The sequence below is a fragment of the Gracilinanus agilis genome, chromosome 3 (genome assembly GCF_016433145.1).
Source record: "Gracilinanus agilis isolate LMUSP501 chromosome 3, AgileGrace, whole genome shotgun sequence".
Classification (NCBI taxonomy): Eukaryota; Metazoa; Chordata; class Mammalia; order Didelphimorphia; family Didelphidae; genus Gracilinanus; species Gracilinanus agilis.
The window spans coordinates 64,012,170-64,038,616 of NC_058132.1; the positions used below are offsets into that span (position 1 = coordinate 64,012,170).

The following is a 26,447-nucleotide window of genomic DNA, read 5'->3' on the forward strand; positions in this document are numbered from 1 at the left end:
TGCACCCATATTCCCTCAGGAGCTCCTATATCCCCTAGTGCTCCCGACTTCTGTGTTTGCCCCTGGGCTATGCCTATGGCACTCTGCTTCCTGCTGAACCTTTGGTCAACTCCCTTCTTTTCCCTTTCCTTGCTTTGGACCTGAGTTACCAGAAGGAGCCCCAAGCATGGCAAGTCTTCTATATTTGCTCCTTGCAATTTCCAGGTTTATTCCATCCAAGGCTCCCATTTCTTCAGCTTAGGCAGGCATAGGTGCTCCCTGTACCCCGCCCTCTTCCCCATGGCCTCCCAGCCTGCTGGGGCCACCATCTGGTGGGACAAGGGTAGGAGGAATGGTTCTTCTGGATAATTGGGTCAGATGGATGCTGGGGCCCCCTGCTCTCCCATACTTCCAGGGGTTCCATCTCCTATCATGGTGTCTTTGGGGACTTTCCTTGATCCATCAGCTGTCGGACACTGTAGAAGGAGAGCCCTAGGCCACACACAGCCAGCAATGTGGCCAAGGCACCCATCAGTTGGTTCCGGGGCTCTGCCTCCAGCTCCCCAGCCACTTGCATCTGGGTAATGGGGCAGAAAGAGAGCAGTGTTGGGAGGGCTGAGGCAGCCAAGGAGTCTGTTGAAATCCCAGGGTATTCTCTCTGGCCTAATGGAACCAGACCTGGGAGATTGGGAGGGGTACCCAGGAGAAGGAGCGGGACTGGGTGGGAGATGAGAGTAACTCCCAACCCCCCTTCCTCCTTAGGGTCAGGAAGGGCAAGAGGATGACTTCCCTCCCAGGGACATTCCATCCCGATGCTCTCTCGCATCAGTGCTGCAGAGCTGGGATATGGGGCCCAGCTGCTCAGGCGGCATGCAACGTGCCTGGCTGCCTCCTGGGGTGGTGGGGTGTGGGTAAAGGAGAAGGAAATGGGGGAGGTTAGGGGGTGAAGGGAGTTACCTCTAGTCTCCGAAAGTAGCCGGGGGTCAATCTTCCAAAGCGCATGATTGGCCTACGGCTGGGGGGCACATATGGGTGTCCTTGTCTTTCTGGTGGTGGTCTGGTAAGGGCAGGAAGGGAATGAATTTGGCATTCCCAATGCCAGCGAACAGAAATTGGGTCAGGGGGAGGGGGCAAGAACGCTGAGGGTTACATCTTAACTGTGTCCCCACTTTTGCTTACCGTCCTTCAGACGCACATACGCACACGCAGTCTCCGACTTTCTTCGTTACTGGGTGCTCAGCTCTGTTCCAGTCCCGAATTGTCCTTTCTACCCCTCATCCCCATGCCAAGAATGCTCCTTTCATCTCCCCCCAACCCAATGGTATGGACGCCTGGAGAGGATGCTCACCTGCGGCTGCCCACGACTCGCAGTCAGCCGGGGTGGCAGCGGGCCCTTTAAATCAGGTCCCCTCCCCTTGCTGGGCCAGTCTGGGCGGCAGCTGTCAAGAGATATCAGCATCAGGCTGGAATCAGGCCTTTGTGCCCACCCCACTTCCTGCCATGGAGGCAGGCACCTAGATTCAAGGAGAGAGAAGGCCATGCTCCAGCAGTTTATGCTTCATCCAGGGTAGAGGTGAAAGAAGACCCCTGTTTCTGCCTGGCTTGGGGTCCCAGACCCTATTTGGATATGCGGTGAGACTTCAGGCTCCCTGGAGGCAGCCAGCAGTGGCACAGAGTAAGGAAGCTAGGGATTTGAAGCCTCTTTTTGACACTATCTGTGCCCCTTTATTTCTCTTTCTCCTCTACTCTCTAAGGTCCTCTATAATCGGGGCCTTTGCTTTCCCCTCCTCCCAGTCTTCTAAACCCTCTGCAGTCTGGCTTCTGAGCTCACCGTCATTCAACTGAACCTGCTTGCTCCAGTTACCAGTAATCTCCTAACTGCCAAATGGAATGGCCTTTTCTCAGCCCCCCCCATCCATCTTAACCTCCCTGTTGCTTCTGACACTGTCAATCGTCTCCTTCTGGATACTCAAGCTTCTAGGTTTTCGTGACACTGTTCTCTCCTGGTTCTCATCTGTGCCCAATCACTCTTCAGTCTCATTTGCTGGTTCCTCATTCACATTGTCCTCCAGCTTTGGGTGTCCCCCAAGGCGCTGTCCTAAGTCCTCTTTTCACTCCATACTCCGACTTGGTCACCTCATTAACTTCCATGGGTGATCATTTTTTAGGAAGGTGCTTTCCACATCAATAGACACATCTCTAGTCTCTCTGATGATCTAGTCACCAATTCTCTCTTGAGTATCTCACTGGATGTCCCAGAAGCATTGTTAACTCAACATGTCTAAAATGACTCCTTATCTTTTCCCATAAACCTTTCCCCACCCTTCTAGATCTCCCTATCAAGATATATATAATAAATATATTTAAAAACTCTTATCTTCTGTCTTAGTGTCAATTCTAAAACAAGAGTATAAGTGACTTGCCTAGGGTCACAAAACTAGGAAGTATCTACCCCTGTTAATATTGTGAGCACCAACATCCTCCAATGCTAGAAATCTCAGTGTTATTCTTGACTTGTCACACTCTACATTCCAATCAGTTGCCAAATCTTGTTTCTACCTTCTCAGCATCTCCTGACTACCTCCCCTCCTCTCCACTATTAGAGCCACAACGGTAGCCTGAGTCTAGGCCCTCAGCCCCTCTCCACTCCAGCAGTTGTCTTCCTGCCTCCAGAGTTTCCCAATCCAATCCAATCCATTCTCTCCTCATCTCCCAACATTTTTCTAAAGCAAAGGTCTGACCATGTTACAAACCTGCCCCGAAATAAACTCTAGTTGGCTCTGTAATTTCCAGGATCAAATATAATGCTCCATAACCTGGTCCATTCCTCTTTCCAGCTTACACTTTACTCTTCCCTCCACCCCGATGACAAACCAGATCTGTTCAGAGTTCAGAGTTTACTCAACTCCTACCCCTGGGCCATTGCATTGGCTGACCTCCACACTGAAGTGTTCTGCCCTTCACCTCGGATCGGTTCTTTGGCTTCCTTCAAGACTCAGCCCAAATCTCGCTTTAGTCTTTAAGAGTCCTTTCCTGGATCCTCGCTGCTAATGCCTTATCCTTTCAGATTACCTCCCGTCTGTTCCATCTGTGGGCAGCTACATAGCATAGAGTGGATAGAGTGCCAGGCCTGGAGTCAGGAAGACTCATCTTCCTGAGTCCAAATCTGACCTCAGACACTAGCTGTGGGACTCTGTGTCAAGTCACTTAATCCTGTTTGTCTCAATTTCTTCATCTATAAAATGAGTTGCAGGAGGAAATGGCGACCACTCCCGTATCTTTGCCAATTCTTGGTATAATAGTAAGCACAAGTAAATGCTTGTTGGCTGACTTCAGGATTTGTTTAATTCAATCTCATTTTACAGAAGAGTAAATAAGCCCAGAGAAGGGGTTACTCGCCCAAGGCCACCACAGGTAGTACAACTGGATTTGAATTCAGGTCCTCTGACTCCAAATTACACTCTTAGAGCACATTTGTTCTCCCTTAATAAATGTTGAACTGCATTTCTTCCTCACTAGGCTGATAACTACAGAGCAGCCCTAGCCTGGGAGAGCACAGAAAGTGTCCCTTTCAGTCCAGCATGAGGTTCTAATCTCATTTCTGCAATGGTCTAAGGTTCAGAAAGGACCTTCAACATGTTCATCTCATGATGTAGTTACTACCCATTCTATGAAGGGAGAAACTGAGACTTTCAAAAGTGGCATTATTTGCCAAGGAGCAGAGGCAGGACTATATATGGCCTCTATCTTCTGGCTGCATACCTGATGTTTTTTCCTTCACCTGGATTGAAGCATTTTCAGACTCCCTCCTGAGTTCAAATTTGACTTCAGAAACTTACTAGCTGTGTGACTCTAGGCAAGTCACTCCACTCTGTTTGCCTTAGTTTCCTCATCTGTACAGTGAGCTGGAGAAGGAAGTGGCAAGCCACTGCAGTATTTTTACCAAGAAAACCTAAATGAGAAGGTGAAGAATGCAACATGTACCCCTTGGTGCTGGTAGCCCTTGAAACAATTGACTCCTTAAAGGCTTTGCTGCAGTGGCAATTTGAAAAGGCAGTTTTTAGTCTTCCTCAACCCCCTGACATTTTGTATGTGAAATTCAGACAGCTGGAAGGGATCTCAGAACTCATCCAGGCCACTCCCCTATTATAGTTATTTATTTTCAAAATCTGTTCTGTAAGAGAACATTATTTATATTATATATAAAAAATTAAATATATATAAGTATATATATTTAATATATATTATATATATAAATTAAATATATTCATTTATATAAAATAGATGCTGACTTGGGTCTATTTTAATTATGGAATCAATCTGAATTGTTGATTCCTGGCGGCCACACTTTAAATATATATTTAAAAAATTCCTAAAAATCTCCCTCTTACAGTTCCAAGGCAGAAAGAGTAGTAAGAGCTAGACAACTAGGGTTAAATGACTTGCCCAAAGTCACATAGCTAGGAAGTGTCTGAGGCCAAACTTGAACCCAAGACCTCCCGTCTCTGCACCTGGTTTTCTATCCAATGAGCCACCTAGCTGCCCCAATCCCCTCTCTTTTATAGGTGAAGTGCAGAGAATGCTCACAGGTTGTGTGAATCAGATAGGATTAGAATCCTTGGAGCTCTAACTTCAATTCTACCATATCAATATCTAGTATTTACCTTTCTAGGGCCCTATTGGTTGTACTTCACCTAGTCCCAGGGAACCTTGGCTTTTTGTTCATCGTGGACTCCTTTGGCAGTGGAGAGAAACAGAATGTTTAAAAGCATAAACTAAATTCCCCAGGGCTACAAAGGAAAGCAATTATTCTGAAATGAGTTTACTGGATTTGTTTTTCTTATTTCCCCACAGAATCTCAGGCCTTGGTAGATTATAAATCCCATGAGAGCAATACGGACTGGTTATTTTGGTGATGGTTTCTGTGGGTCAGGCTGCTGTCCTTGGTGAAGGGAACCACCTCTAAGTGACTATTTACACAGAGTCCCACTTTCTTTGCAATTTTAAAAAACCTTTTCCTTCTTAGAATCAAGAATACGTATTAGTTCTAAGGCAAAGGAGCAGTAAGGGCTAGACAATTGGGGGTTAAGTGACTTGCCCAGAGTTATTCAACTAGGAAGTGTCTGAGGCCAGATTTTTTTTTTTTTAACCCTTACCTTCTGTCTTAGAATCAAGAGTGTATATTAGTTCTAAGGCAGAAGAACAGCAAGGGCTAAGGCAGTGAAGGCAAACCTTTTAGAGACCAAGTACTCAAACAGCAACCCTCAAGAACCCCCCCCCCCTTTACTCCAGACAGGGGAAGGAAGAAGGGCTCCCATTGGGCTCCTGGGCAGAAGATATGAAAAATGTCCTCAGGAACTATGAAGAGGAGAAGGAGAGCAGCCCCTCTCCAGCTCCAGTACCATAGGTTCACCAACATGGGACTAGGCAGTGGGGGTTAAGTGACTTGCCCAGGGTCACACAGCTAGGAAGTGCCTGAGGTTAGATTTGAACCCAGGACCTCTTGTCTCTAGGCTTGGCTCTCTCTCCTCTGGGATGCACCTTTATTTTACAGCTCTTAGGTAGCTGTCCTGGGATCCTAAGTGGTTGTGACTTCCCAGTGTCACCCAGCCTGTGTGTGTCAGAGGTGACACTTTGTACACAGGCCTTCCTGATTCCAAAGCCATCTCTCCAGTCACCACCTCCTCCAGCTTGGCACATAGCAGGGATTCAAGAGATGCTTGTGGACTGATTAATTAGGCACCTGACCCCCATTGACCTTAGCGGGCTGGGGCTGGCTATTCTGGAGGAGAGGCTCGCCCGGTCCTGTGGTACTCACACCCTCCAGCCCTTGGTTCTGATTCTGGTCCAGTCTCAGCGTGCTGTGGCATCTTGAGGGCCGCGCCCTCCGGTGTCCCCTCTGCTACTTAACCCGCCACAAGCCCGGGGGTCAAGCCCTTTCTTTTTGTTGACCCTCAATTTCCACCCTCCTGGGTCAGTGTGGGATCATATGACGGCGGGAGGGCTGTAAGGGGTTTTGTAACCAGAAAGCGCTGTGCTTGTGGGTCAGTGACCCTTACTCTACCCCCAACCCCCAACCCCCAGCCCGACTGTGCCCAGGAGCAGCAGTCCATGCAGGGAAACCGGGTGGATGATTCAGAGCCCGAGGGATTCGCAGTCCCAAACCGGTAGGCGTGGGCGCCCCCCCCTCTCGCCCCAGCAGCGTCCGCCCCCTGCCCCGGGGCTAGAGTTGGGGAGTGGGGTGGGGCTGAGGAGGGGGCGGGCTCTCCTGGCAGACGGGGCTGAGCGGCCGAGCCAATAGGTGCGCCGGGATGCTCACCTGGCACGGGCCACGTGGGCGCAGGTATGTGGCAGGCTCCGCCCCCTGCCCCGCCCGCCCGCCCCAAACCCTCGGGACATCTCTGGGTTTCGGGGGCGGAAATTTTCCGGACAGGACGGTCCGGGTTTCGCGATGGAGCCGGTGGCATCCTGGGGTCCTGGGTCGGTGGTGGCCTGGTTGAGAGGTGGGTAGTGGTCTGCCCTGGGTTGGCAGGTGGTGTCTACATCCGCCGACGTCTTGTGGGGAGGAGGGAGAGCGTACTCCAGGAATCTGGCAGTAAGACACTGTGTGTGTCAGAGGGGGGGGCTCCTGGTCTACACTGGCCTGAACCGGGAGGGGTTGTTTACACTGACATTGAGGGCGGGTGCCCTATTTACACTGCCCTCCCAAAGATGGGAAGCCTTGAAGTTGTGGGTTCCGGGTTTCTGAGCTCCCACCCTTCTTGGAAAGGAGGGTGTCCTCCCCGGGGCGCGAGTGATATAAGGAAGAGAAGGTCCTCAGCCCTGTTTGGAGGCCGGGGGATGGAGGCAATGACCTCTTCTTAGGGGTCCTTCCAGTTTCAGAATTGCAGGCCCATCCCACCCCACACCCCTTCCTGTCTTAAAGAGACAGCAAGACACTCCTAAAATAATCATTCATTTCTGGAGCGATTTAAGATTTGCAAAGCACTTCCCTCCCAACCCTAGGTGAGATAAGTTGTGTAGGTACATTTTTGCCCCTTTTTGCAGACGAGGAAACTGAGGCGCTGGGAGGTTGGCACAACTTCATCTCTGCCTCATTTCCGTACAAGCTCAAAGGACTTTCCTGATCTCCCACACCCCCCCCCCCCAAATAACCCTTACCTTTTATCCTAGTATCAATTCTAAGACGGAAAAGTGGCAAAAGCTTAGGCTGTTGGGGTTGAGTGACTTGCCCAGGGTCCCACAACTGTTACTAACTCTACCTGAAATGTACCCAGTATGTATTCTGTATGGATTTATTTATGTGCGGTTTTTGTTGTCTGTCCTTGGGGTATGTCAGCTTCTTGTGGGCAGAGACTTTCATTTTTTCCTTTTTATCCTCCCGTACCTGACTGCTGGCAGGTAATTAATCTATGCTGTTGTTGTTTTCATTGGTTATTTTAAGTGACACCCTCAGGGTCCTGTAGCAGGAGGTTAAGCCTTCTCAGGTTCCCAGGAGTCACACACTCTCCTTGTTACCTGTCCTTAGAGGGTTTACATCTTCAGGGATTGAAGGTTTGGGGAAGGAAACTGGGCTATAATCAGAGCGAACATAAAAACAGCCCCATATTATCTCCATCTTCAAAAGACTACTGAGATCTGGAGGAAGCTATCATTAGACCCATTTCTCAGTTGGAGAGACTGAAAAGGGAGGAAGTGATTTGCTTAGAACCTATGGGAGGAGGCCCAAGTCATTTGCCCATAAATCTTTAACTCCACTTTTGGGCAAGTTCAAATCTGGGCTCAGATACCAGGTGTGCCCCTTAGCAAGCCACCTAACTGCAATCTGCCTTAATTTTCTCAACTGTAAAATGGTGTAAGGGTGTAATAGGGGTTTTATGGGTTCAATATATACAATTCAAAGGGAAGCAGTCAGAGGTCCCAACAGAGTCTCAGCATTCCAACACTCCTCCATGATCCAGAAGAGGTCCTCACCAGATGCTCTCTTCCTCCGAAGACATCAGCTGACTGAGGACCTTCTCCTATTAAAGGGGTCACTTATGTGTCATTCCTGTTCCTCCCTTCTAATTTGCATGTCCAATCACAATAGACAATTCTCATAGACTGCCTAGGGGGCGGGTCAGTTGATTACCTCCCAGAATTAGAGGTGTTCTCACCTTTGGTGATTAAATCTAAAGATGGGCAGTGGAGACTTCATCTAATTATCACAATGGCAACAAATAATAGCACCTACCTCCTTGGGCTGTTTTGAGGGTAAAAATGAGATAATATTTGGAAAGTGCTTTACAAACTTAAATACACTGTATAAATGCTCCTAGGTATTAGTAGCTGCTATTTTTAAGGTTAAGAGAAAAAGTTTCTAAAGCAGTTCTTTGTCATGGACCCTTCACTATAGTGAAGTCAGATGGTATCCCTTCCCAGTCATAATTTTAAATGTATAAGATAAAATGAATAGGATTACAAAGGAAACCAATGGGATTGAAATAGACTTATCAAAATATTTTTAAGAAAATAAATTCATGGACCCCAGGTTAAGAACCCCTGGACTGCCTTCAGGGAGCCCCCAGTCCTAAAGGGAAGGTACACCCAGGTCAAAGACCAACACATTTAATTCTCCCAAGTGTAGAGAGTTATAGAAACAAGTGCTAGGAAAGGTGGGGAGGGAGTAGAGAGCAGAAACCAGGTAGGGTGAGTCAGGAAAGGCTTCCTGGAGGAGGAGAACCAGGAACAGGTTTTTGGGAAGAGCCACAGAAATAGGCTTTGTGCAGGCTTAGTGGTCACAGTGTCATAAAATTGGAGCTAGCAGGGAATTTATAGGTCATTTGGTCCAACCCTGTGGTTTTATAAAGGAGGAAACAGACCCAGAGGAAAGCACTAATTTGTTTAAGGTCATACAGGGACTCAAGCCATTGCTCTTTCTATTAATTTGTGGGCTTTTGACCAGCAAGGTGTCCGAACCATCTTGGAAAGGGGGGAGCAGGGGAAGGGAACCCTCAGATGATGAGTGGGTGAGATGGAGAAGTAAGTGACTAGAGGGTCTTCACTGAGAGGTTGAATCTAAGAGAAGCAGAGAATTTTTTTTTCAGGGTTAGAAAGGAATTTAGAAACAGAGAAGGGAACCTTGAAGAGGGCCTAGAATCAAGCCCAATTTGTGAAGGTTACCATCTTAAAGACAGTCTTGCTGTTGTTCAGTCACATCCAACTCTTCATGACCCCATTTGGGGTTTTCTTGGCAAAGAGACTGGAGTAGTTTGCCATTTCCTTCTCCTGCTCATTTGACAGATGAGGAAACTGAGTCAAACCAGGTTTTGGAGTGTTTTGCCCTTTCCTTTTCCAGCTCATTTGACAGATGAGGAAATTGAGGCAAACAGGATGAAGTGGCTTGCCCAGGGAGACATACCTGTTGCGTCTGAAGCTAGATTGGAACTCAGGAAGGCGAGTTTTCCTGACTCCAGCCTGAGTACTCTATCCACTACCCTACCAAGCTGCAGCTAGCTGATGATTTAATCCATAAAGTACCAGGGCTGGAGTCAGGAAGACTTGAATCCCAATTCTAGCCTCAGGTATCTTATTAGTGGGGTGACCCTGGACAAGTCATATTGCCTCAGTTTCCTCAACTGAAAATTGGGGATAGCACCTACCTTGCAGGATTGCCTGGCACATGGTAGGTGCTATATAAATGGACTCCTTCCCTTTACTGTCTGTGGACTTCGTCACTTAACTTCCCTGAGCTTCAGTTCCCACATGTGCAGAATGACGAGGTTGGATTAGATGGCCTGTTGGTGCCTATGAACCATTTAAACCAGAAATTATTAACCTGGGGTTTGTGAATTTGCCTCTGTGAAGTTCGTCCGTTCCTTTGTTTTTTAAACATCTGATAGCTTTATTTCACAATTGGTTTCTTTTATTCTCCTCTGTATTTTATTGTAAGCATTTAAAAAACAATGTCTGAGAAGGAGTCCATAGGCTTCACCAGACACCCCATGGCGTCCATGGCCCCCCAAAGAGGTTAAAAATCCTTGCTCTAGTCCCAAACTCTGCATTTACAGAAGGGGAAGTGGAGACCCAGAAAAGGGAAATAACTTATACTAGGTACCTTGGCAAATCAGGAGAAAATCTGGAGCTCCCTGTTCAGAGAAGGCCATTGTAGTATATTTCATTGGGGGGGAGGGGAGGAGGAGAGCTTGCTGTGTGATGGACCCAGGAGCCCTGATTCCCCAGCTCAATTAAGGGGAAGATGTATAGAATAGTCCCTCCCCCAAATGCAGTAAAGGAAGGGAGCTGGGAGCTGCTAACTGAATCCCACAAGCCTCCCCAGAAGGGTTTTCTTTCTCCACGATTTGCCCAGATTCCTTAAGGGAAGCGAGGGGGTCATCTCTCATGTAGCTGTTCTCATTCCCTCCCGGGTCTCTAGGATTCCTAGATTTCTCCCCGAAGTCTTTGCCTATTCTCCAACCAAAACAATCCCTTCTTCCTGTTTGGGGCTGGTAAATGTTTAACCACTGGCTCTCCCAAAAAGCAAGTGCTCAGGACATGCATTCAAAGTTTAATCTGCATTAACAACACTCTTTCTATCGCTTTGTTAAGTCGAAATGATAAATAAAACACCACCAAAATAATATGTAATAATAAAGTTTAAAATAATTAATATTATCTGTAGCTTTTGCTTAGGTCTAAATGCTCACACTGAAAAATTTAACAATCAGCTCTCTCCAGCATACCCCTTTAGAAGGGGAGATCAGAGACAGCTAAAGGCCAAGCATCTTGGTCAATTTTTGACTGCTATGAACTTTGTATCTTTTTTTTTTTTTTAAACCCTCACCTTCTGTCTTAGAATCAGTACTGTGTATTGGTTCCCAGGGAGAAGAGTGGTAAGAGTTGGGCAGTGGAGGTTAAGTGACTTGCCCAGGGTCACACAGCTAGGAAATGTGAGGTCAGAATCTCCCATCTCCAGGGGTGGCTCCCTATCCACCAAGCCACCTTGCTGCCCCTGCGAGTTTTTTATTTTAGTGTTCCTTTCAGCTGACCCATTAATAAGCCCCTACTAGGTGCCAGACACTGTGTTAAGTGATGGGAATTCTAGGATAAAAACAGAACACTGGGGACAGCTAGGTCATTCAGTGGATAGAGCCCCACACCTGGAGTCCAGAGGACCGGAGTTCAAATTTGGTTGCAGACACTCTAGCTGTGTGATTCTGGGCAAGTCACTTAACTCCATTTGCCTAGCTCTGGCCTCTCTGTCTGAGAGTTGTTTCTAGGACAGAAAGAAGAGTTTAAAAAACCCTTTCCAGCCCCTCTGAGGGGGTGACAACATGACTACCAGGAGGCACTTAGAAAATAAACTGGGGGTGGGAGAGGTGCTGGGCCTTGGGAGCGGGGAAGGAGAAAGGGAATCCACCACGATCTTGGGATGGAAGGAGCATTTGAGCCTGGCTTGGAAGGAAACTAGGAATTCTGAGAGGTGTCGGGGTACGGAGGGAGAGCATTCCAGACGGGAGATGAGGCAGGGAAGACTGGCAAGGCTGTGCCAGAGGGTGAATGGAGAGGCATGATGGCTAATAAGGGCAGAAATGTCAGCTGGAGACAGCTGGTGAAGAGCTCGAAATGCCAGAGGAGTTTGGATTTGACCCTGGAGGGAGGAGGGAGGCCCTGGATGTTGAGCAGGGGAGTGACCTCATCAGGCCGCTGGGCTTTAGGAATATCCGTTTGGCAGCTGGGTGGAAAGGAGGGAGACGATTCCTTAATTAAAACCATAGAAGAACTGGGAGGGTCCTGAGAACGGAGGGTGTCGGAGCTGGGAGGCCCCATAGGACAGGGAATGTCAGGGCTGGGATAGCCCTTCTTATCTTGGCCAACTGGCTCACTTTGCAGATGGAAAATGGGTCCAGAGGGGATCAGTGACTTGTCTCCCAGCCCAGATCTGTCTCCTTATTCCAGGGAGCTCCCAGGCCACATTTTCTTTGTAAGCTCTCCCTGTCCTAAGGGGAGCAAGGGAAGGGTTTTTCTGATCATACCGGTCATCATTAGCATTTATATAATGCACCTTGTATATGTCATCTCACTTGATTTTCACAAAAATCTTTGTTCAATGGTGCCTTCTCTAATGGGGGAGAGGAGGGAGAGAGTTAGCTGTATTTTATTGTAACAAACAAATTAATTGATCTTAAATAATAGTTACTTTTTAACTAGAGGCAGCTGTGGCTCAGTGCTTAAGAATACTGGGTTTAGAGTCAGGAAAACCTGAGTTCAAATCTAGCCTTGTACCCTTCCTAGTTGTGTGACCCTGGGCAAGTCACTTAACCTCTAACCAAACTATCCACTGGCAAACCACTCCAGTATCCTTGCCGAGAAAACCCTATGGATAACTCTGGTCCATGGTGTTATGAGGAAGAGGGCTCATTTGAACAACAAAACTTTTATTTAGTGCCTACTGTGTACCGGGCACTGTGCTAAGCAATTGACAGTTATCGTCTCCTTTGATCCTCAAAACAAACCTGAAAGGTATTGTCACCTCCATTTTCCAGATAAGGAAACTCAGGCTGAGAAGATAAAGAGACTTGCCTAGGGTTGACCAGCTAGGAAATGTCTGCCTTAGGATTGGACCCTCAGGATTCCTGACTCCCAGATCTAACACTGCCCACTGCCTTTTTGGCCATTTCTACACCATGAAAGTTGGCGTTACCCAGGGACCCTTGAAGCTAGCAGATCTGGAAGTATGAGGAAACATACCCAGAGGGCAGGTCTGGGACTCGCTTGTGAGTGCCAGTGATGGTAGCCCCTCTCTTATCTATAGGAAGCAGGGGAGAGGGAGGAAGCCCTGTTACTTCATGCCCTCCTGGATCTCTCCTCCTCCAGGTCTGGATGACCTAGTACAGGAGTACCCCTTTGAGGAGTGGGCCCTAGTGGGGAGTGATCTGCTTCAACTCTGCCCTCGGAGCCTGGAGGACTTGGGGGTCTGCCATGTTGGTCATCAGGAACTCATCCTAGATGGGGTGGAACAACTCCGGACTCTGGTGAGTAGGCACCAAGGACACCTCCTGGAGGGCCCTTCTCCAGGGACACCACCCATCTAGTAGGCTTATAGAATCTGGGTTATTTACCCAAAGTTCTATAGAGGTCAGAGGGCAGAACCAAGCCTAGAACCTAGGTCTTCTGATCATGCAGAGTCCTGGATCCTTGTCCTTCTCCCAGCCCTGTTTGCTGGGGCTGAGTTATAAGATCATGGGACCCGGAGTTGGAAGGGTCCAGTCTTCCCATTTTATAGTTGAGGAAACCGAGGCCCAGAGAGGTTAGGGAATTTGCTCAAAGTTACACAGGTAGTAAAGAACAGAATTGGGAGTGTAAGCCTAAACCCTCTCATTCCTAATCCATTTTCCCATTGAGAAGGTCTGGTACAAGAGAATATGGGAGATGGTGATGGGGTGAGGGATAACCGCTTATGTTCCTCTCGTTGGCCACAGAGCTCTGGGCTAGAGACTGAGAATCTCCGGAAGCTAACAGAGCAGCTGCGGGCCCTCACGCACAAGTTGTGCAGCCTCGTCCCGGGCTGTCTTGAGTCCAATGGGGAACCCGCCCCAGAACTCCTTACCGGAGCCATCGAGCTAGTCCGGGCAGCTTGGGCCCTTCTCTGCTGGCTCAACAGGTAATATTGCTAATGAATAATTATTCGTATTCTCAGTAATAGCCCCTTGTGTTTGCTTCACACCTTGACGGTTCGCAAAGGGCTTTCTCACCAGTCCCATGTTCCATGCAGTCCTCAGAAGGATTGCAGGAAAGAGGGATCATTGGCCCCATTTTGTAGCCAAGGCTGTATAAGACTCTAACTGAGGTTTCTATCTTAAATCGCTTCCCCAGAGTTATCCAATGAGACTTGACAGCAGACCCAACACTCAAAACATCAAGCTTTTGATTCCTAGACCCTTGTTCCTTCCATGATATCCCCCTCTACCTGGCAGAGGCAGGTGGAGACACTCCTGGGGACCAAAGTAAAATGAAGGATTCCGGCCATGAGACCGAGTTTGACTTGGGCAGACCCTGGACCTCCCCAATACCCAACTGGGTAGACTTCATGCCCACAATTCTAGCCTCTGCTGGGGAAGGCTGTGAAGTCCTTTGCCCTGTGCCATCTGCGACTCTAACTCTGGGGCTCAGATGTCTTTCAACCTTCCCTGACCCCCAGGTACCTTTTTTCTCAAATCAATGACTTCTCCGCCTGCCAGGAAATCGGGGACTTGTGCAGGGAGCTGGCCCGGGCCTTGCAGGAGGTGAGTGACCCTCTAAATCCTGCCCCACAGGCCTAGAGGTGATACTGGGCCCAGCCCAGAGGGGCGGAGCAGGAGGAATCAGATCCTAGCAATGCTTTTTATAACTTGTGAATCAGACAGGGATCGGGTGTGGGGGCCAGACAGAGCCAGGAGAGGGGTGACTGGCCACTTGAGGAAGACCGGAGGTTTCAGGTACTTGAGGGGAATAGGCATGTCGGTTTAGAACTTGAGATCTGGAGTTGGGATGAGACTGGGTTCCCTGGTCTTTACCACCCTGACTCACCAAAGCCCTCCCTCCAGAGGCTCACCTTCACCCCATACTTTCCTGACCTTGACTTTTGTGTCAAGCCTGGGCCAGGGGCTGGACTGGGCTTGGAGCTTGGGTGGGAAGAGGCAGGAGCTGTGAATGTGGCCCTAAAAAGCCCCTCTTTGGGAGATGGGGGGGGAGAGCAGCCAGGGAGAGGCTGGAGGGATTATTTGGCAGGTCATAGAAAAAGGTCTAGGACTAGCAGGCATGAGCTCGAGGCAGGAAGAAGCATACGGGGCCCTAGAACCCAGCCTGAGAAGAGAATGCAGTGGGGAAGTCTGGCTCTGATGATCTGTTTGGGGAATGAGGAATTTGAATGTGGCCCCGGAAAAGAATATATGAACGTGCGTGTGTCTGTCTGAGAAGGGGCAAGTGGGACCCTGGAGAGAGCAGAGATTATTTTGCCTGCAAGCATGATGTAGGGACCCCAAGTGATGATAAGAGGAAATAGAGCAGGTCGAGGCTGTCAGAGAATAGGGGACTCTGATCCCTGGTGTCCGTCTGGTTTTAAGAGGGACTGTGGTCTCCTCTGAGGCCATTCTTCCAGGAGAGAGAGGAAAGAAGTGTCTCATGCAAAAGCTAGTCAGATTCCTCTGTTCAATTTGGGGGTCCATCTGGACCTCCTGTCTCTTCTTTTAGGATTACCCAGTGGCAAAAAAGGAGGCTGAGATCCTGAGGCTTGTGAGTATTATGGGAGGAGAGGGAAGCAGTGGTGCAGAGAGGAGATGGGAAGGCTGCTCAGTGGGACTGACCAGACCTCCTCATCTCTCTCCCCCTTTCCCCACATCTCCCTTTGCCCCTCGCCACATTCCCAGAGTAACAACATTTTGAGCATCTGCGATGCCATTCTGAGCTTCAGCCCTGACCACTTGCTGGATCAGCTGGCTATCCTGGAGCTGGTGGAGCTGCGAGCCAGGTGTCCAGAGGAAGCCCTGGTGAGACTGGCCCAGACCCTGCTCTAGACCTTGGCCTTAGCTAGGAAAGAGAAGCAGCACAGGAGAGGGAAGGAGACTCAGGATCTGGGGCTGAGTTCTCCAGCTCTGACATTGCCTTGGAGACTTTAGACAATCCTTCAACCAGAGCTTCAGTTTACTCCTCCGTAAAATGGGGTCAGTAATGCTTTCACTCCCTACCTCACTGGATTGTCAGTGGAGTCAGATGAGACAATGGATGGAAAGCTATATTTACATAGGAGCCATTGAGATCCTGGATCCTGCAATTAGAGGACCTTGCAAAGAGTCGGGATGCTTGAGTATAAAGTGTCAGAGCTAGGAGAGCCCCTGGAACAGAGACTGTCAGAGCTGGAGGACCCTTAGAACCCAGGATGTCACAGCCAGGAGGAACTTTAGAACCCAGAATATCAGAGCTAGGAGGAACCCTAGAACAGAGAATGTCAGAGCTGGGAGGAGTCTTAGGGATCAAGTCTTTAGTTACCCCCTTCCCTAAACCAACCTGTCATCCCCCTTATTTATAGAACCAAAGTCCAAGCCAGAGCAGTTCAGTGACTTCCTCCAGGTCACACAGCTAATCAGTGACAGACTTGGGCCCAGAGCTCAGGTTCTCAGACTCCCCACCCTGGGCCTTTTCTGCTTTTACAGCAGAGTAGGAGCTCCTTGGGAGCACTTTTTTGCTTTATGTCTTAGTCCTGATGTTTTTAGCACAGGGCCTGAGTCACCCAGAGTGAGCCCTTAGTGTTTGTTGATTGACTGTAAGTCCTCTTGCTACTTCTCACTTCCCCATCCTCACTGAGCTTGCTGGGTGCCTGGCTGTGTCTGTATGCAGGGCCTTGAAATCCTGACCACCAGCAGCTGCCACCACTTTGTGTCTGGAACAACCCCAGAGGTAAGAGGCCCCCCTCACCCCAGCCTTCCACCCTGACAGAGGAATGTAAGACTGACTCCCCGTCTGTGAGTTCCTCGTGCTCTGTTTAGCACCTTGCTAGGCTCCGAGGTGTGGAGAGAGTCCTGTCACCCCCCCCCCCCAAGCCCCTCGTCTCTCTCTTTTCCCTCCGTAGTCTCCTGCTGACGATTGTGCCCAGATCCTGCTTGGAGACGAGATTGTCCAGGTCAATGGGCAAGTGGTGGTAAGTTTGTTGGGAAGGGAAGGAATGGGAGCATCCCTACTCAGTCGCCCTGTGGTGGGCTTGGGAGAGAAGAGTGGGACCTGGGTCTGGAAATGGGGATCCCAGCCCTTTGAAGGAGCCCTCTTCCATGTGGAGACTCACTCCTTGTCTTTTTGGTGTCCACAGACTAGGGGGAGAGATGGCAGCGGCACACCTAGGGTATGGACACATGGATACAAGCACATGTGGTAGTTGAAATGTTAGACGTGGATGGGGAGAATTGGAGAATAGAGCTAATGAGTTGAGTGGTGTTCACAGGGAAGACTTCCTAGAAGAGAGCAGGGTATGGTGTGCAACCTGGGGAAGGGGGAAGACAGGATGGAGAGTAGGTTTGTCTAGCTGGAGCAGAACCTCTCCCCTGTGACTCAGGGGACTGTGGTGGGAGTGCATAGCTAGGTAGCACCGTGGATAAAATTCTGGGCCTGGAATCAGGAAGAAGACCCACATTCAAATGTGACCTCAGGTACTTACTAGCTGGGTGACCCTGGGTAAAATCATTTCACCCTCTTTGCCTCAGTTTCCTCATCTGGCAAATGAGCCAGAGAAGGAAATGGCAAACTACTCCAATAACTTTGCTAAGAAAATCCCAAATGGGCTCATGAAGAATGGGACACAACTGAAATGTCTCAACAATAAGTAGTGGGAGTGGAGATGGGGGGAGCAGCCCTTGCCCTAATTTCCCAATTCAGAGTGTCCTTGTTTAAGTCTCTGCCCTGCCTTGGTCCTTTAGGTGGGCTGGCCCCGGGCTAGCTTGAACAGGCAACTGCTGCAGGACCCAACTCTACTCAGACTGGTGCTGAAGACTGTCCCCGTACCCAAGAGTGCCCCTCAGGTAGGTTTCTTTTCCCCATCCCTATCCCTGCTCTCTGTCCTCTCTTGTTCCTCACTCATGATTTCTTCCTCTTATTCCTCAGAGCCCTTTGGATAGTTCCTGCTCAAGGAGCCAATCACCAGGCTTGGCCTCCCCATCTCCTAGGTAACAGACTCTATCAGTAGAGTATGTCCTGGGTTGGGGATGGCATGTGAAGAAGAGTGACTATTTGTCCCTGTATTCTGGGTTTTCTACAGGACCTCAGAAGAAAAAGCTACTGTTTTCATCTTTGACCAGAGTACAGATCCAAGATCTCCCAGCTCCCTTGAGGCAGGTAGGAAGGTAGAAGTGGTTGGTGTCAGGAAAAGAACACTCACGTGGGAGTTCTAGACATGGATTCTAGTCCTTGCTCTGCTATGTCCAGCTGTATGAATCTGGACGAGTCCCTTCTCTTCTCTGGATTTCAGTAGGAGAAAAACTAAGGTCTAGTTTCTTCCTTTGGGATTTGGGCTAGATGACCTCTATGGTCACTTTTGACCCTAGTATTCTATGTTTCAACATTTGATATTCTAAGAACATGTCAAGTTCTGGCATTCTATATTCTAACATTTTATATTCTAAAGGCCCTCTCAGCTCTGACATTCTCTGTTCTAAGGTCTCTCCCTGCTCTGACATTCTCTGTTCTAAGGTCTCTCCCAGCTCTGACATTCTCTGTTCTAAGGTCTCTCCCAGCTCTGACATTCTGTGTTCTAAGCTCTCTCCCAGCTCTGACATTCTCTGTTCTAAGGTTCTTCCTAGGTCTGACATTCCATGTTCTATGGCCCTTTCCAATCTTCTGGTTTTATTATTCTATGATTCTATCTCTTGTACTCTAGTATATCTGTCTCCCTTTGTGCTGTACCCCCATCCCAACACATATAACAGACTGATGGGATGCTCCAGCCAGCCCCACCCCAGAAGAGCAGTATTATTAGCATGAATGTCTGAACATCGGGATTCCGCTGTTCATTCTCCAAACCACTGACCCTTCCTAGCTCTGGTTCTCTGTAGGCCCAGAGCATAACATGTGTTGAGAGGCTTTTGTCTTCCTAGGTCCAACTACACCTTTAGGCTTTGGCAATATCTGGGGCTCTGACAAGCTTCCTAGCTCCCCGACAGTGGCAGATCCCCACCCAGCAGCCCAGCCAGCCTCAGAGAAAACGGAGAATCAAGGATCCCCAGAGCCCTTAGACAAGGTAAGCCGGGTGCTGAGGGGCAGGAGTCCTTAGGTCTGGCCTTCTCCCTTCCCCCAGTACTGGAAGTGGAAAATCAAGATGGAGCAATAGCTTGGGCCTATTCAGCCTGGGGAATACCAAGAGGAGACCGACTTTCTCCAGTTATTTGAAAGGCTAGCATATAGAAAATGGGTTAGCCTTGTTCTGCTTCGCCCCAGAAGCAGGTAGGTGGGAGTTGCAGGGAAAAAGATGTTGACTCAATATAAAAAAAGCTTGAAGACGAGGTGTCTGAAGGCAAATCGGTTTCTCCAGAAGGTCAGGGTTCTCCATCACTAGAGGTCTTTAATCAGACTGATCAGTTGTGAGAAGGAATTTCTGTTCAGGCCTGGATTGGTCTAGCTGACCACTGAGGTCTCTTCCAACTCTTAAGATTCAATCTTTGTGCCCGCAGAGTCCTTCCTGCAGTCGGAAGAAGTCAAAACCCAAAGGTATGTGAACCTGCTAGACATTACAAGGTCACTCCTTCCTTTAAATGGATCCCTCTGGTGGACACAGGGATGTACTATAAAGATGTGGGTTGGCTGTGTGTTCTTGGGCAAGTCCCTTGCCCTGTCTTAGCCTTTCTCCTTGTAAAAATGAGAGGAGTTGGACTAGATCATCTCTAAGGTCCTGTTCAGCTTGAATGTTCTACAAATTCCATGATTCTAATCCTGACCTCCTCTCCCCTTGGAATTGGGTTTGGAGTCAGAATGGAGGGAAGGGCTCAGGAGAAAGAAGATTGTTTTTCCTTGGACCACACAGGGGTGGCGACTCGGCTGAGCCGGAGGCGGGTGTCGTGCCGGGAGTTAGGCCGACCCGAGTGTGATGGGTGGCTCCTGCTTCGGAAGGTGCCTGGAGGTTTCATGGGTCCTCGTTGGCGCCGATGTTGGATGGTACTGAAGGGTCACACCCTCTACTGGTACCGACAGCCCCAGGTGAGGGCTGTAGGAGAAAGCCGTATATGTGCAACTACCCCCGGAGACCCCAGACCTCAGTGCATCCTCCCTCATGTCCAGTATAGTTCATCCCCAGCCAATGGACTTGCCTTCTCTATCTATCTGGGAAATATTTGGCTAGAGGCTATCTATCGCTTCTCTATTATCTTCATCCTCTTGTCTGTCTACCTTTCTGCTTGTCTCCGCTGATATGGGATGTTCAGGGAAGACTAGCCCCTCTGGTGGGAGGACTTTCGGAGTCCTTTTCAGGGCTGCTCATCCACCTTAGGTGTCCACGTCTAATTCGGCGCTCCCCTACGGGTCCAAGAAGCTGTAGTATATGCAGTGGCCATATCCCCTAAACCAGTGATTCCCAAAGTGGGTGCCACCGCCCTCTGGTGGGTGCTGCAGCGAGCCAGGGGAACGGTGATGGCCACAAGTGCATTTATCTTTCCTATTTATTGCTATTAAAATTTAAAAAAATAATAATTTCCAGGGGGCTAAGTACTATTTTTTCTGGAAGGGGGCGGTAGGCCAAAAAAATTTGGGAAGCACTGCTCTAAGCCATCTCTGCAGATGGGTTAAACCAAGTTTGGGGTAACTGATAGGCCTCAAACCCATCAGTGAGTTAGGAGAGTGTCTGCCGCAAGCATGTGAAGTCTTTGCTGATGGAAGGGGAGGATGGGAACAATTTGATCCAATGGCCATGAAGGCAGTGGAAGTGAGTGTTGTGGAGTGCTCAGAGCTTGGTCAGACATCAAAGATGCCGAGGTCATCCACTGCCTCCTGGGCCATCGCCGGTCATCTTGACTTTTGTCTTGCCACTGAACTTTGATGACTCTGGAAGACAGAGTGAAGCCTATGACTTTGTGCAGTTCTGCCCCACTTAAATCCAATTTATGCTCGTGTCAGAAGACATCATCAGTGATGCCATTCTAGTGCTCTTCAAGTATGAAGGGCAGCAGCCGAACAACCAGCTCATCCCTCTGCCCACCTCTTATCTGTGCTCACTAGGACCACAGGGTCACCTTTCTGACCATCTCTCTTCTTCCCCACCAACCTAGAGATCTCTGGGGTGATATTCCTCCTTTAGATCCCTGGGTAGAACTTCGTCTATACTGGAGAATTCTGAATTGTCTGAGTCTTCTCTTCTTCTTCAAATCTGTCTCCCCCAGGATGAGAAGGCTGAAGGGCTGATCAACGTTTCCAACTATAGCCTGGAGAGCGGTCGGGACCAGAAGAAGAAATAGTGAGAGAGGGAGACACAGGAGGCTGGGGGCACACTTGGGGAGGAGACGGAGAGATGGGATCAGATTTGGGGCAGGGGGAGGAGATAGGAAGGAATGGAGTCAGACCTGGGGTAGGAGAAGGAGGTGGGGGAGATGAGGAATAGAGGTCAGATTTGGGGAGGACATGGGAGGAGAGTCAGACTGGGAAGAATTGCTTTGTTAGGGAGGAGAATGATGGTCTTTCAGTGGTTTGGGGGTCAGGGTCTGGCCTGGGAGTGGCCTTGCTCTTTCTCCCTCCCCGCAGTGTGTTCCAGCTTACCCATGACATGTACAAGCCCTTCATCTTTGCTGCAGACACCCTGGCTGACTTGAGCATGTGAGAGATTGGTTCCTATTCCTTTCCCTCCTGTCTCCATCCCTGTCCCCATCTGTATCCTCATTCCCACTCCCAACCCTATCCCTTACCCCATCCCTATTCCCATTCTCCTCTTTCTCCCAACCCTTCCCTTCTGTACTGCACTTAATCAGGGAAGTTCTTCTCCTTCTCCCCCCCCCCCCCATTTTTTTTTGTTCTGTCTAGTTTGAAGTCAAACTAGACAGGGGCTGGAAGGTGGCTCAGTGGGCCAGGCCTGGAGGTGAGAGGTTCTGGGTTCAAATATGGCCACAAATACTTCCTAACTGTGTGGCCCTGAGCAAGTCACTTAACCCCAATTGCCTAGTCCTTTTATTGCTCTTCTGCCTTAGAACCAATACTTAGTACTGATTCTAAGTCAGAAAACAGGGGTTAATAAAAAGAAAAAAGATACATGTTCTCCCTTCTTGCCCACTCTTTCCATTTGTCCTGCCCTTTGCCCATCACCACTTAGCCCTTCCGCTTTTTTGGCAGGTGGGTGAGTCACTTGGTGACCTGCATCTCCAAGTACCAGTCTCATAGCCGAACTCCTGCACCCAGAGAGGAAGGTGAGGGTGGTCCCTGGGGCATAGGCCCTTTTCTTCCCCAGAGATCCTCCCCAACATAGTACCAAGGTCCCTCTTGTTACCAATCTCCCTACCCTCCCATATGATCTACAGTGGTTCCCAAACTTTTTTGGCCTTTCGTCCCCTTTCCAAGAAAAATATTACTTATCCCCCTGGAAATTAATTAAAAAAAACTTTAATAGCAATTAATAGGAAAGATAAATGTACCTGTGGCCATCACCGCCTCCCTGGCTCGCTGCAGCACCCACCAGGGGGCGGTGGTGCCCACTTTGGGAATCACTGATCTAGGACATGAAAAAGGGCAGCCTTGAGTCCTTAGTCTCTTCCCTGGCTTCACACTGCCCCTTCTTCCACCAGACTGTTATAGTGAAACAGAAGCTGAAGACCCAGATGAGGAGACAGGGTCCCGCCCAGCCTCAGTGAGTGTCCAGGGGACAGGGAGGGAAGGGATGAAGAAGAAGGGATGACGATGGGATGGGAGGGTGTTTGCATCCTGAAGAAGCCTAGACTAACATTGTTCCTGTCTCTCAGCCCAGCCCAGGAGCCTGGAGCTCTCCCCATGGAGATAGCTCCCCCTCAGCCACAACCCCTCAAGGCAGCCCCCGGGTGTCACATAGCCCTTCAACAGGTAGACACTGTAGTTGGGGAGGGAATGAACTGGGAGGCTGGTACTTGGCAGGCAAGAGATGGGGAGGAAGATGTCGGGTAAAGGAAGGAGACGTTGGAGGGTGAAGGGAGTTTGGAGAGGGGGCATAACCTTAGCTGGGGCCTTGTTCCTGCACCCCATATATCCCCAGCCTCAGACAGCAGCGGTGATGGAACTCTGGAGCACCTGGTCCGGGGCCTCCAACAAGGAGGCGTGTCCTTTCTGGGGCGCCCACACCTCCTGACCCAGGAACAATGTCGCCGCTCTTTCCTGCGCCGTGCTCGCGACCCCCAGCTCAATGAGCGGGCCCACCACGTGCGCTGCCTGCAGAGCACGCTCAAGGTTAGCTCTGGCTTTGGTCTTAGCCCTGATCTTGGGAAGGAGGAGAGGAGAGAATCCCTGGGCTTGTGGGGGACTGGTGAGGGTTGGGGAGACACTCATGTTCAGCACTGGTCCCCCTTCTGTCCTCCCTGATTCCCAGGCAAAGCTGCAGGAGCTGCAGGTCCTCGACGAGGTGCTGAACGATCCCACTTTGACTTCTGAAAAGTTCCAGAGGTGGAAAGAGAAGAACCAAGAATTACTCTCAGACAGACCTGGAGCTTGGGCTGGGACGGGAGCTGAGGGGGCCTCTTGCCTTCGGACTCCTGAACCTGAGGATGGGACTTCCTTTGAGCCCAAAGAGCACCTGCCTCCTGACCCCCCATGCCCAAGGCCCCCTGACCTTTGACTGTGGGGAGAGGAGGATGCAAAGGGGCCCATAAACAGCTGAAACAATTCATGCAAAGTCATACAAAGGACTCTGGACTCCACAAAAACTATAGAGAACACATGAAGGAATGTTCTCCTTGGAAGAAACTAAATTCAGGGTTGCCTGTGGGGCAATACCTGACATTCTGGTGAATCTGTAGCTGTCCCAGAGTTCTATATAGTTTCTCCAAAACTTGCAATACCTTCTGTGATTTTGATCAGCAAACTCACTGGAGTTGTTGGATGGGCAACCCCTTCACCATCAAAGGGGAACTATCTAAATTTTATTATTGTTGTTAAATTGTTTCAGTCATGTCTGACTGTGACCTCATTTGAGATTTTCTTGGCAAAGATACTGGAATAGTTTGCCATTTCCTTCTTCAGCTTGTTTTACAGTTGAGGAAACAGAGGCAGAGAGGGTTGAGTGATTTGCCCAGGGTCACACAGCTAGTAAATATTTGAGGCTGGATTTGAACTTGGATCTTTCTGACTACACGTTCTATCCACTGCACCACTCCTGTCTAAATAGCCTACTATAATATTGGGAACTGGCAAGGTCTGAATTTTTTGTCCTACCTGGATGAGAACTTAGTCTGACTTCAGGGGTTATGTAGGTAATCCTCCTTTTTCCCCCAAGAAGCACACCTCCAGGAATCACTGAACTTGGGTTTATTCCTAAGCTATCCCTAAGAATAATGCTGCTCAAGAAATCTTTCTTCTCTAACTGGAAGACTAGATTCTGATATGCTGCCTGGGAGATTAAAGTCCCCCTCCCTCTTTCCCCCTCAGGATATTGGGGTTCCAGAACATTGTTCACAAGATGTCCTTTGGCCCCATGCATTAGAACATGTCTATCTCTGGCATGAACTTCTTCTGCAGGAACTCATTCCAACACTATTTCAGCTGTTGCTGATTCTTGGGCTGGTTCCAGAGGTTCATTCTTAGTTCTCCAGTCTCTGACCTGGACTCAGTTGGAGAGAGGATGACTAGGAACCTGAGGTCCAATAATTCTCCTCTCAGGGCCACCTAGGCAAAACACATACAATTCTTTCTGCTTCGGAATCTCCATTATCTGCTCATTGGTCAGGAAGGAGTAGGGGAAAATTCATCCCTACCATTCTCTTGGAGAAGAGGTATCAGAGGAGAAGCTGAAAATGAGAGAGAGAAAGAAAATGGGAGAAAGAGAGAAAGAAAAGGAAGGAAGAAGAAAGAAAATGGGAAAAAAGAGAAGAGCAAATTTGTTGGCTCAATTTTATGGATGTTAACAAAGGTGGGGCTTCTCCAATATGAATCCATTATTCTGAGACCTAGCTGACCAAATCCATCTTGTGACAGTCCCATTTCCGAAACCCATCTTGTAGGGCAGTGATGGCAAACCTTTTAGAGACTGTGTGCCGTGCCCCCACCCACTTCCCCCAAGAGACTATGTGTTGTGCTCTGACCCCACACAAGGGAGGGAGGATGTGCTCCCATTGGACTACTGGGTAGAGGGGCAGGTAATATGACAAAATATCATCAGGAGAGGGGGAGGGGAATATGCACTCCCATTGGGCTGCTGGGCAGAAGGGTGGGTGATGTGAAAAAAATGTCATCAGGCATGTAGGAGAGGAGGAAGGGAGGAGCTCTGCCTGAATCCCCCTGCCTTTCTAGTAATGAACTCTGGGAAGAGTACTCTGTATACCGTCTTTGGCACCCATGGCATAGGTTCACCCATCACTGCTTGCTCTAGGGGGAGCCAAAAAGAGATTCTATCCATTTCATCTTGGTGAAACTCTAGTCACTGGGAACTAATCATGGGTTGCCTTTTGTCATCTTGACAAGACTTCAATGGATATGTCCATTGGCATCCATGAATTTCTTTTTCTAACATTTTCATAACTGCATTTCAATATAATTGGCTTTCTTACTAATACAATGTATTTTATCGTGTGTGTTTTTAAACAATTTTATTTCCAAATTCTCTCCCTCTGGCTCCACCCATTGAGAAGGCAAGAAATATGATGCTTGTCATATACCCTTAAAGATATGAAATCCTACAAACCATTTCTACATTAACCATTATTGTATACACGTAAAAACATTCTTCTGAGAAGGGGTCCTTAAGCTTTACTGGACTGCCTAATGACTGGTTATTCAAAAATGTATTGGTTTCACAGAAGACCAAATAGATGATTTTAGTTACCTGTTAAGGATCTGATTGATAGAGCTAAGATATAAAGAGAATAACAGAAATATAAAAAAAAAACCAAGCTGTTATTCAATGGATTTAAGATCAAAGAATATCACAAATCACAAAAGAATCTCATTTTTTTTAATTAAAAAAAAAACCTTACCTTCCATTTTAGAATCAATACTGTGATTGGTTCTAAGGCAGAAGAGTGCTAAGGGCTAGGCAATGAGGGTTAAGTGACTAGCCCAGGGTCATGTAGCTAGGAAGTATCTGAGGTCAGATTTGAACCCAGAACTTCCCATCTCTGGGTCTGACTCTCAATCCATTGAGCCACCCAGCTGGGCCCAGAATCACAAATTATAAACTATTGATTTGAATCTTTCTATAGTCCACAATGTCCCCCAAAATATTTAAGAACCTCCGTTTTACAGGAGAGAGGTAAAGTCATCAAACTGATCCAGGAAGGACTCTGAAGTAACCATGAAATTGATTCCCTGTGCATCCAATGGAGTTCCTTTGTAGCTTCCTCCATGCTTCTTCAGTGGTGTTGTTCCTGTGTGTGTCTTTAGAATTTCATTCTTAAAGCTTCTCATCCCTCTTGGGCTATGAGATCTTACCTATCTTATCTCTGAACCTAAATCTGCTCTCAAAAATAAAAAATTAAAAAAAAAATAGGCTTGGCCTGACTTTCCTTTATCAGGAATGCCAAGTTTAAGTGATCACCTCCTGTTGAGTCTCCCATCATTTCTACTTTAGCAACTAATCCTTTTTTGTGGCTCAGACTCTTGAGTCTCTCTACCACTACTACAATGCTACCTTTGCACTGTAGAAGGATGAAATTATCATTAAGGCCAGCCATGAATGTATTAGCATCACAAATGATCAAATAGATGATTTTAGTTACATGAAATTGGTATGGGCCTGACATCTAATATATATAGGGAATTAACACAAATATAAAAAGCTAAACTCTAGAGACAGGAGGTCCTAGGTTCAAACCGGGCCT

The 26,447-nt window shown here is 48.5% G+C and overlaps 2 protein-coding genes across 3 annotated transcripts; one reads left to right on the plus strand and one right to left on the minus strand.

The window, feature by feature from the left end:
* Window positions 1-174: 174 nt before the first annotated feature.
* On the minus strand, window positions 175-14,248 carry LOC123243170 (putative transmembrane protein ZNF593OS). Of its 2 annotated transcripts, XM_044671358.1 has the most exons (4): window positions 14,163-14,245; window positions 1,328-1,418; window positions 937-1,036; window positions 175-556 (listed from the first exon to the last, which is right to left on the minus strand). In XM_044671358.1, the coding sequence occupies exons 3-4, from the start codon at window positions 979-981 to the stop codon at window positions 410-412; spliced, it is 192 nt and encodes a 63-aa protein (XP_044527293.1). In that variant the 5' UTR covers window positions 982-1,036; window positions 1,328-1,418; window positions 14,163-14,245; the 3' UTR covers window positions 175-409. The 2 variants fall into 2 exon arrangements, with proteins under 2 accessions (XP_044527293.1, XP_044527294.1); XM_044671359.1 differs by lacking the exon at window positions 1,328-1,418 and having other exon boundaries at window positions 14,163-14,248.
* CNKSR1 (connector enhancer of kinase suppressor of Ras 1) lies at window positions 6,431-23,612 on the plus strand. Its single transcript, XM_044671357.1, has 21 exons — window positions 6,431-6,482; window positions 12,835-12,992; window positions 13,440-13,621; window positions 14,159-14,243; window positions 15,190-15,231; window positions 15,366-15,485; window positions 16,333-16,392; window positions 16,565-16,633; window positions 17,403-17,504; window positions 17,587-17,648; window positions 17,741-17,817; window positions 18,576-18,718; window positions 19,149-19,185; window positions 19,499-19,671; window positions 20,847-20,920; window positions 21,205-21,276; window positions 21,787-21,860; window positions 22,236-22,297; window positions 22,410-22,506; window positions 22,682-22,866; window positions 23,006-23,612. The coding sequence occupies exons 1-21, from the start codon at window positions 6,431-6,433 to the stop codon at window positions 23,249-23,251; spliced, it is 2,172 nt and encodes a 723-aa protein (XP_044527292.1). The 3' UTR covers window positions 23,252-23,612.
* Window positions 23,613-26,447: the final 2,835 nt, after the last annotated feature.

What these genes read in the sequence shown, in the direction of transcription:
- LOC123243170 (XM_044671359.1), bottom strand. Translation starts at nt 981, where the DNA reads ATGCGCTTTGGAAGATTGACCCCCGGCTACTTTCGGAGACTAGAG. An exon ending in GCTACTTTCGGAGACTAGAG is followed by an intron (nt 557 to 936) that starts GTAACTCCCTTC and finishes CCCATTACCCAG; the next exon opens with ATGCAAGTGGCTGGGGAGCT.
- CNKSR1 (XM_044671357.1), top strand. Translation starts at nt 6,431, where the DNA reads ATGGAGCCGGTGGCATCCTGGGGTCCTGGGTCGGTGGTGGCCTGGTTG. An exon ending in TTGGCCTCCCCATCTCCTAG is followed by an intron (nt 17,649 to 17,740) that starts GTAACAGACTCT and finishes GGTTTTCTACAG; the next exon opens with GACCTCAGAAGAAAAAGCTA. An exon ending in ACTGGTACCGACAGCCCCAG is followed by an intron (nt 19,672 to 20,846) that starts GTGAGGGCTGTA and finishes TGTCTCCCCCAG; the next exon opens with GATGAGAAGGCTGAAGGGCT.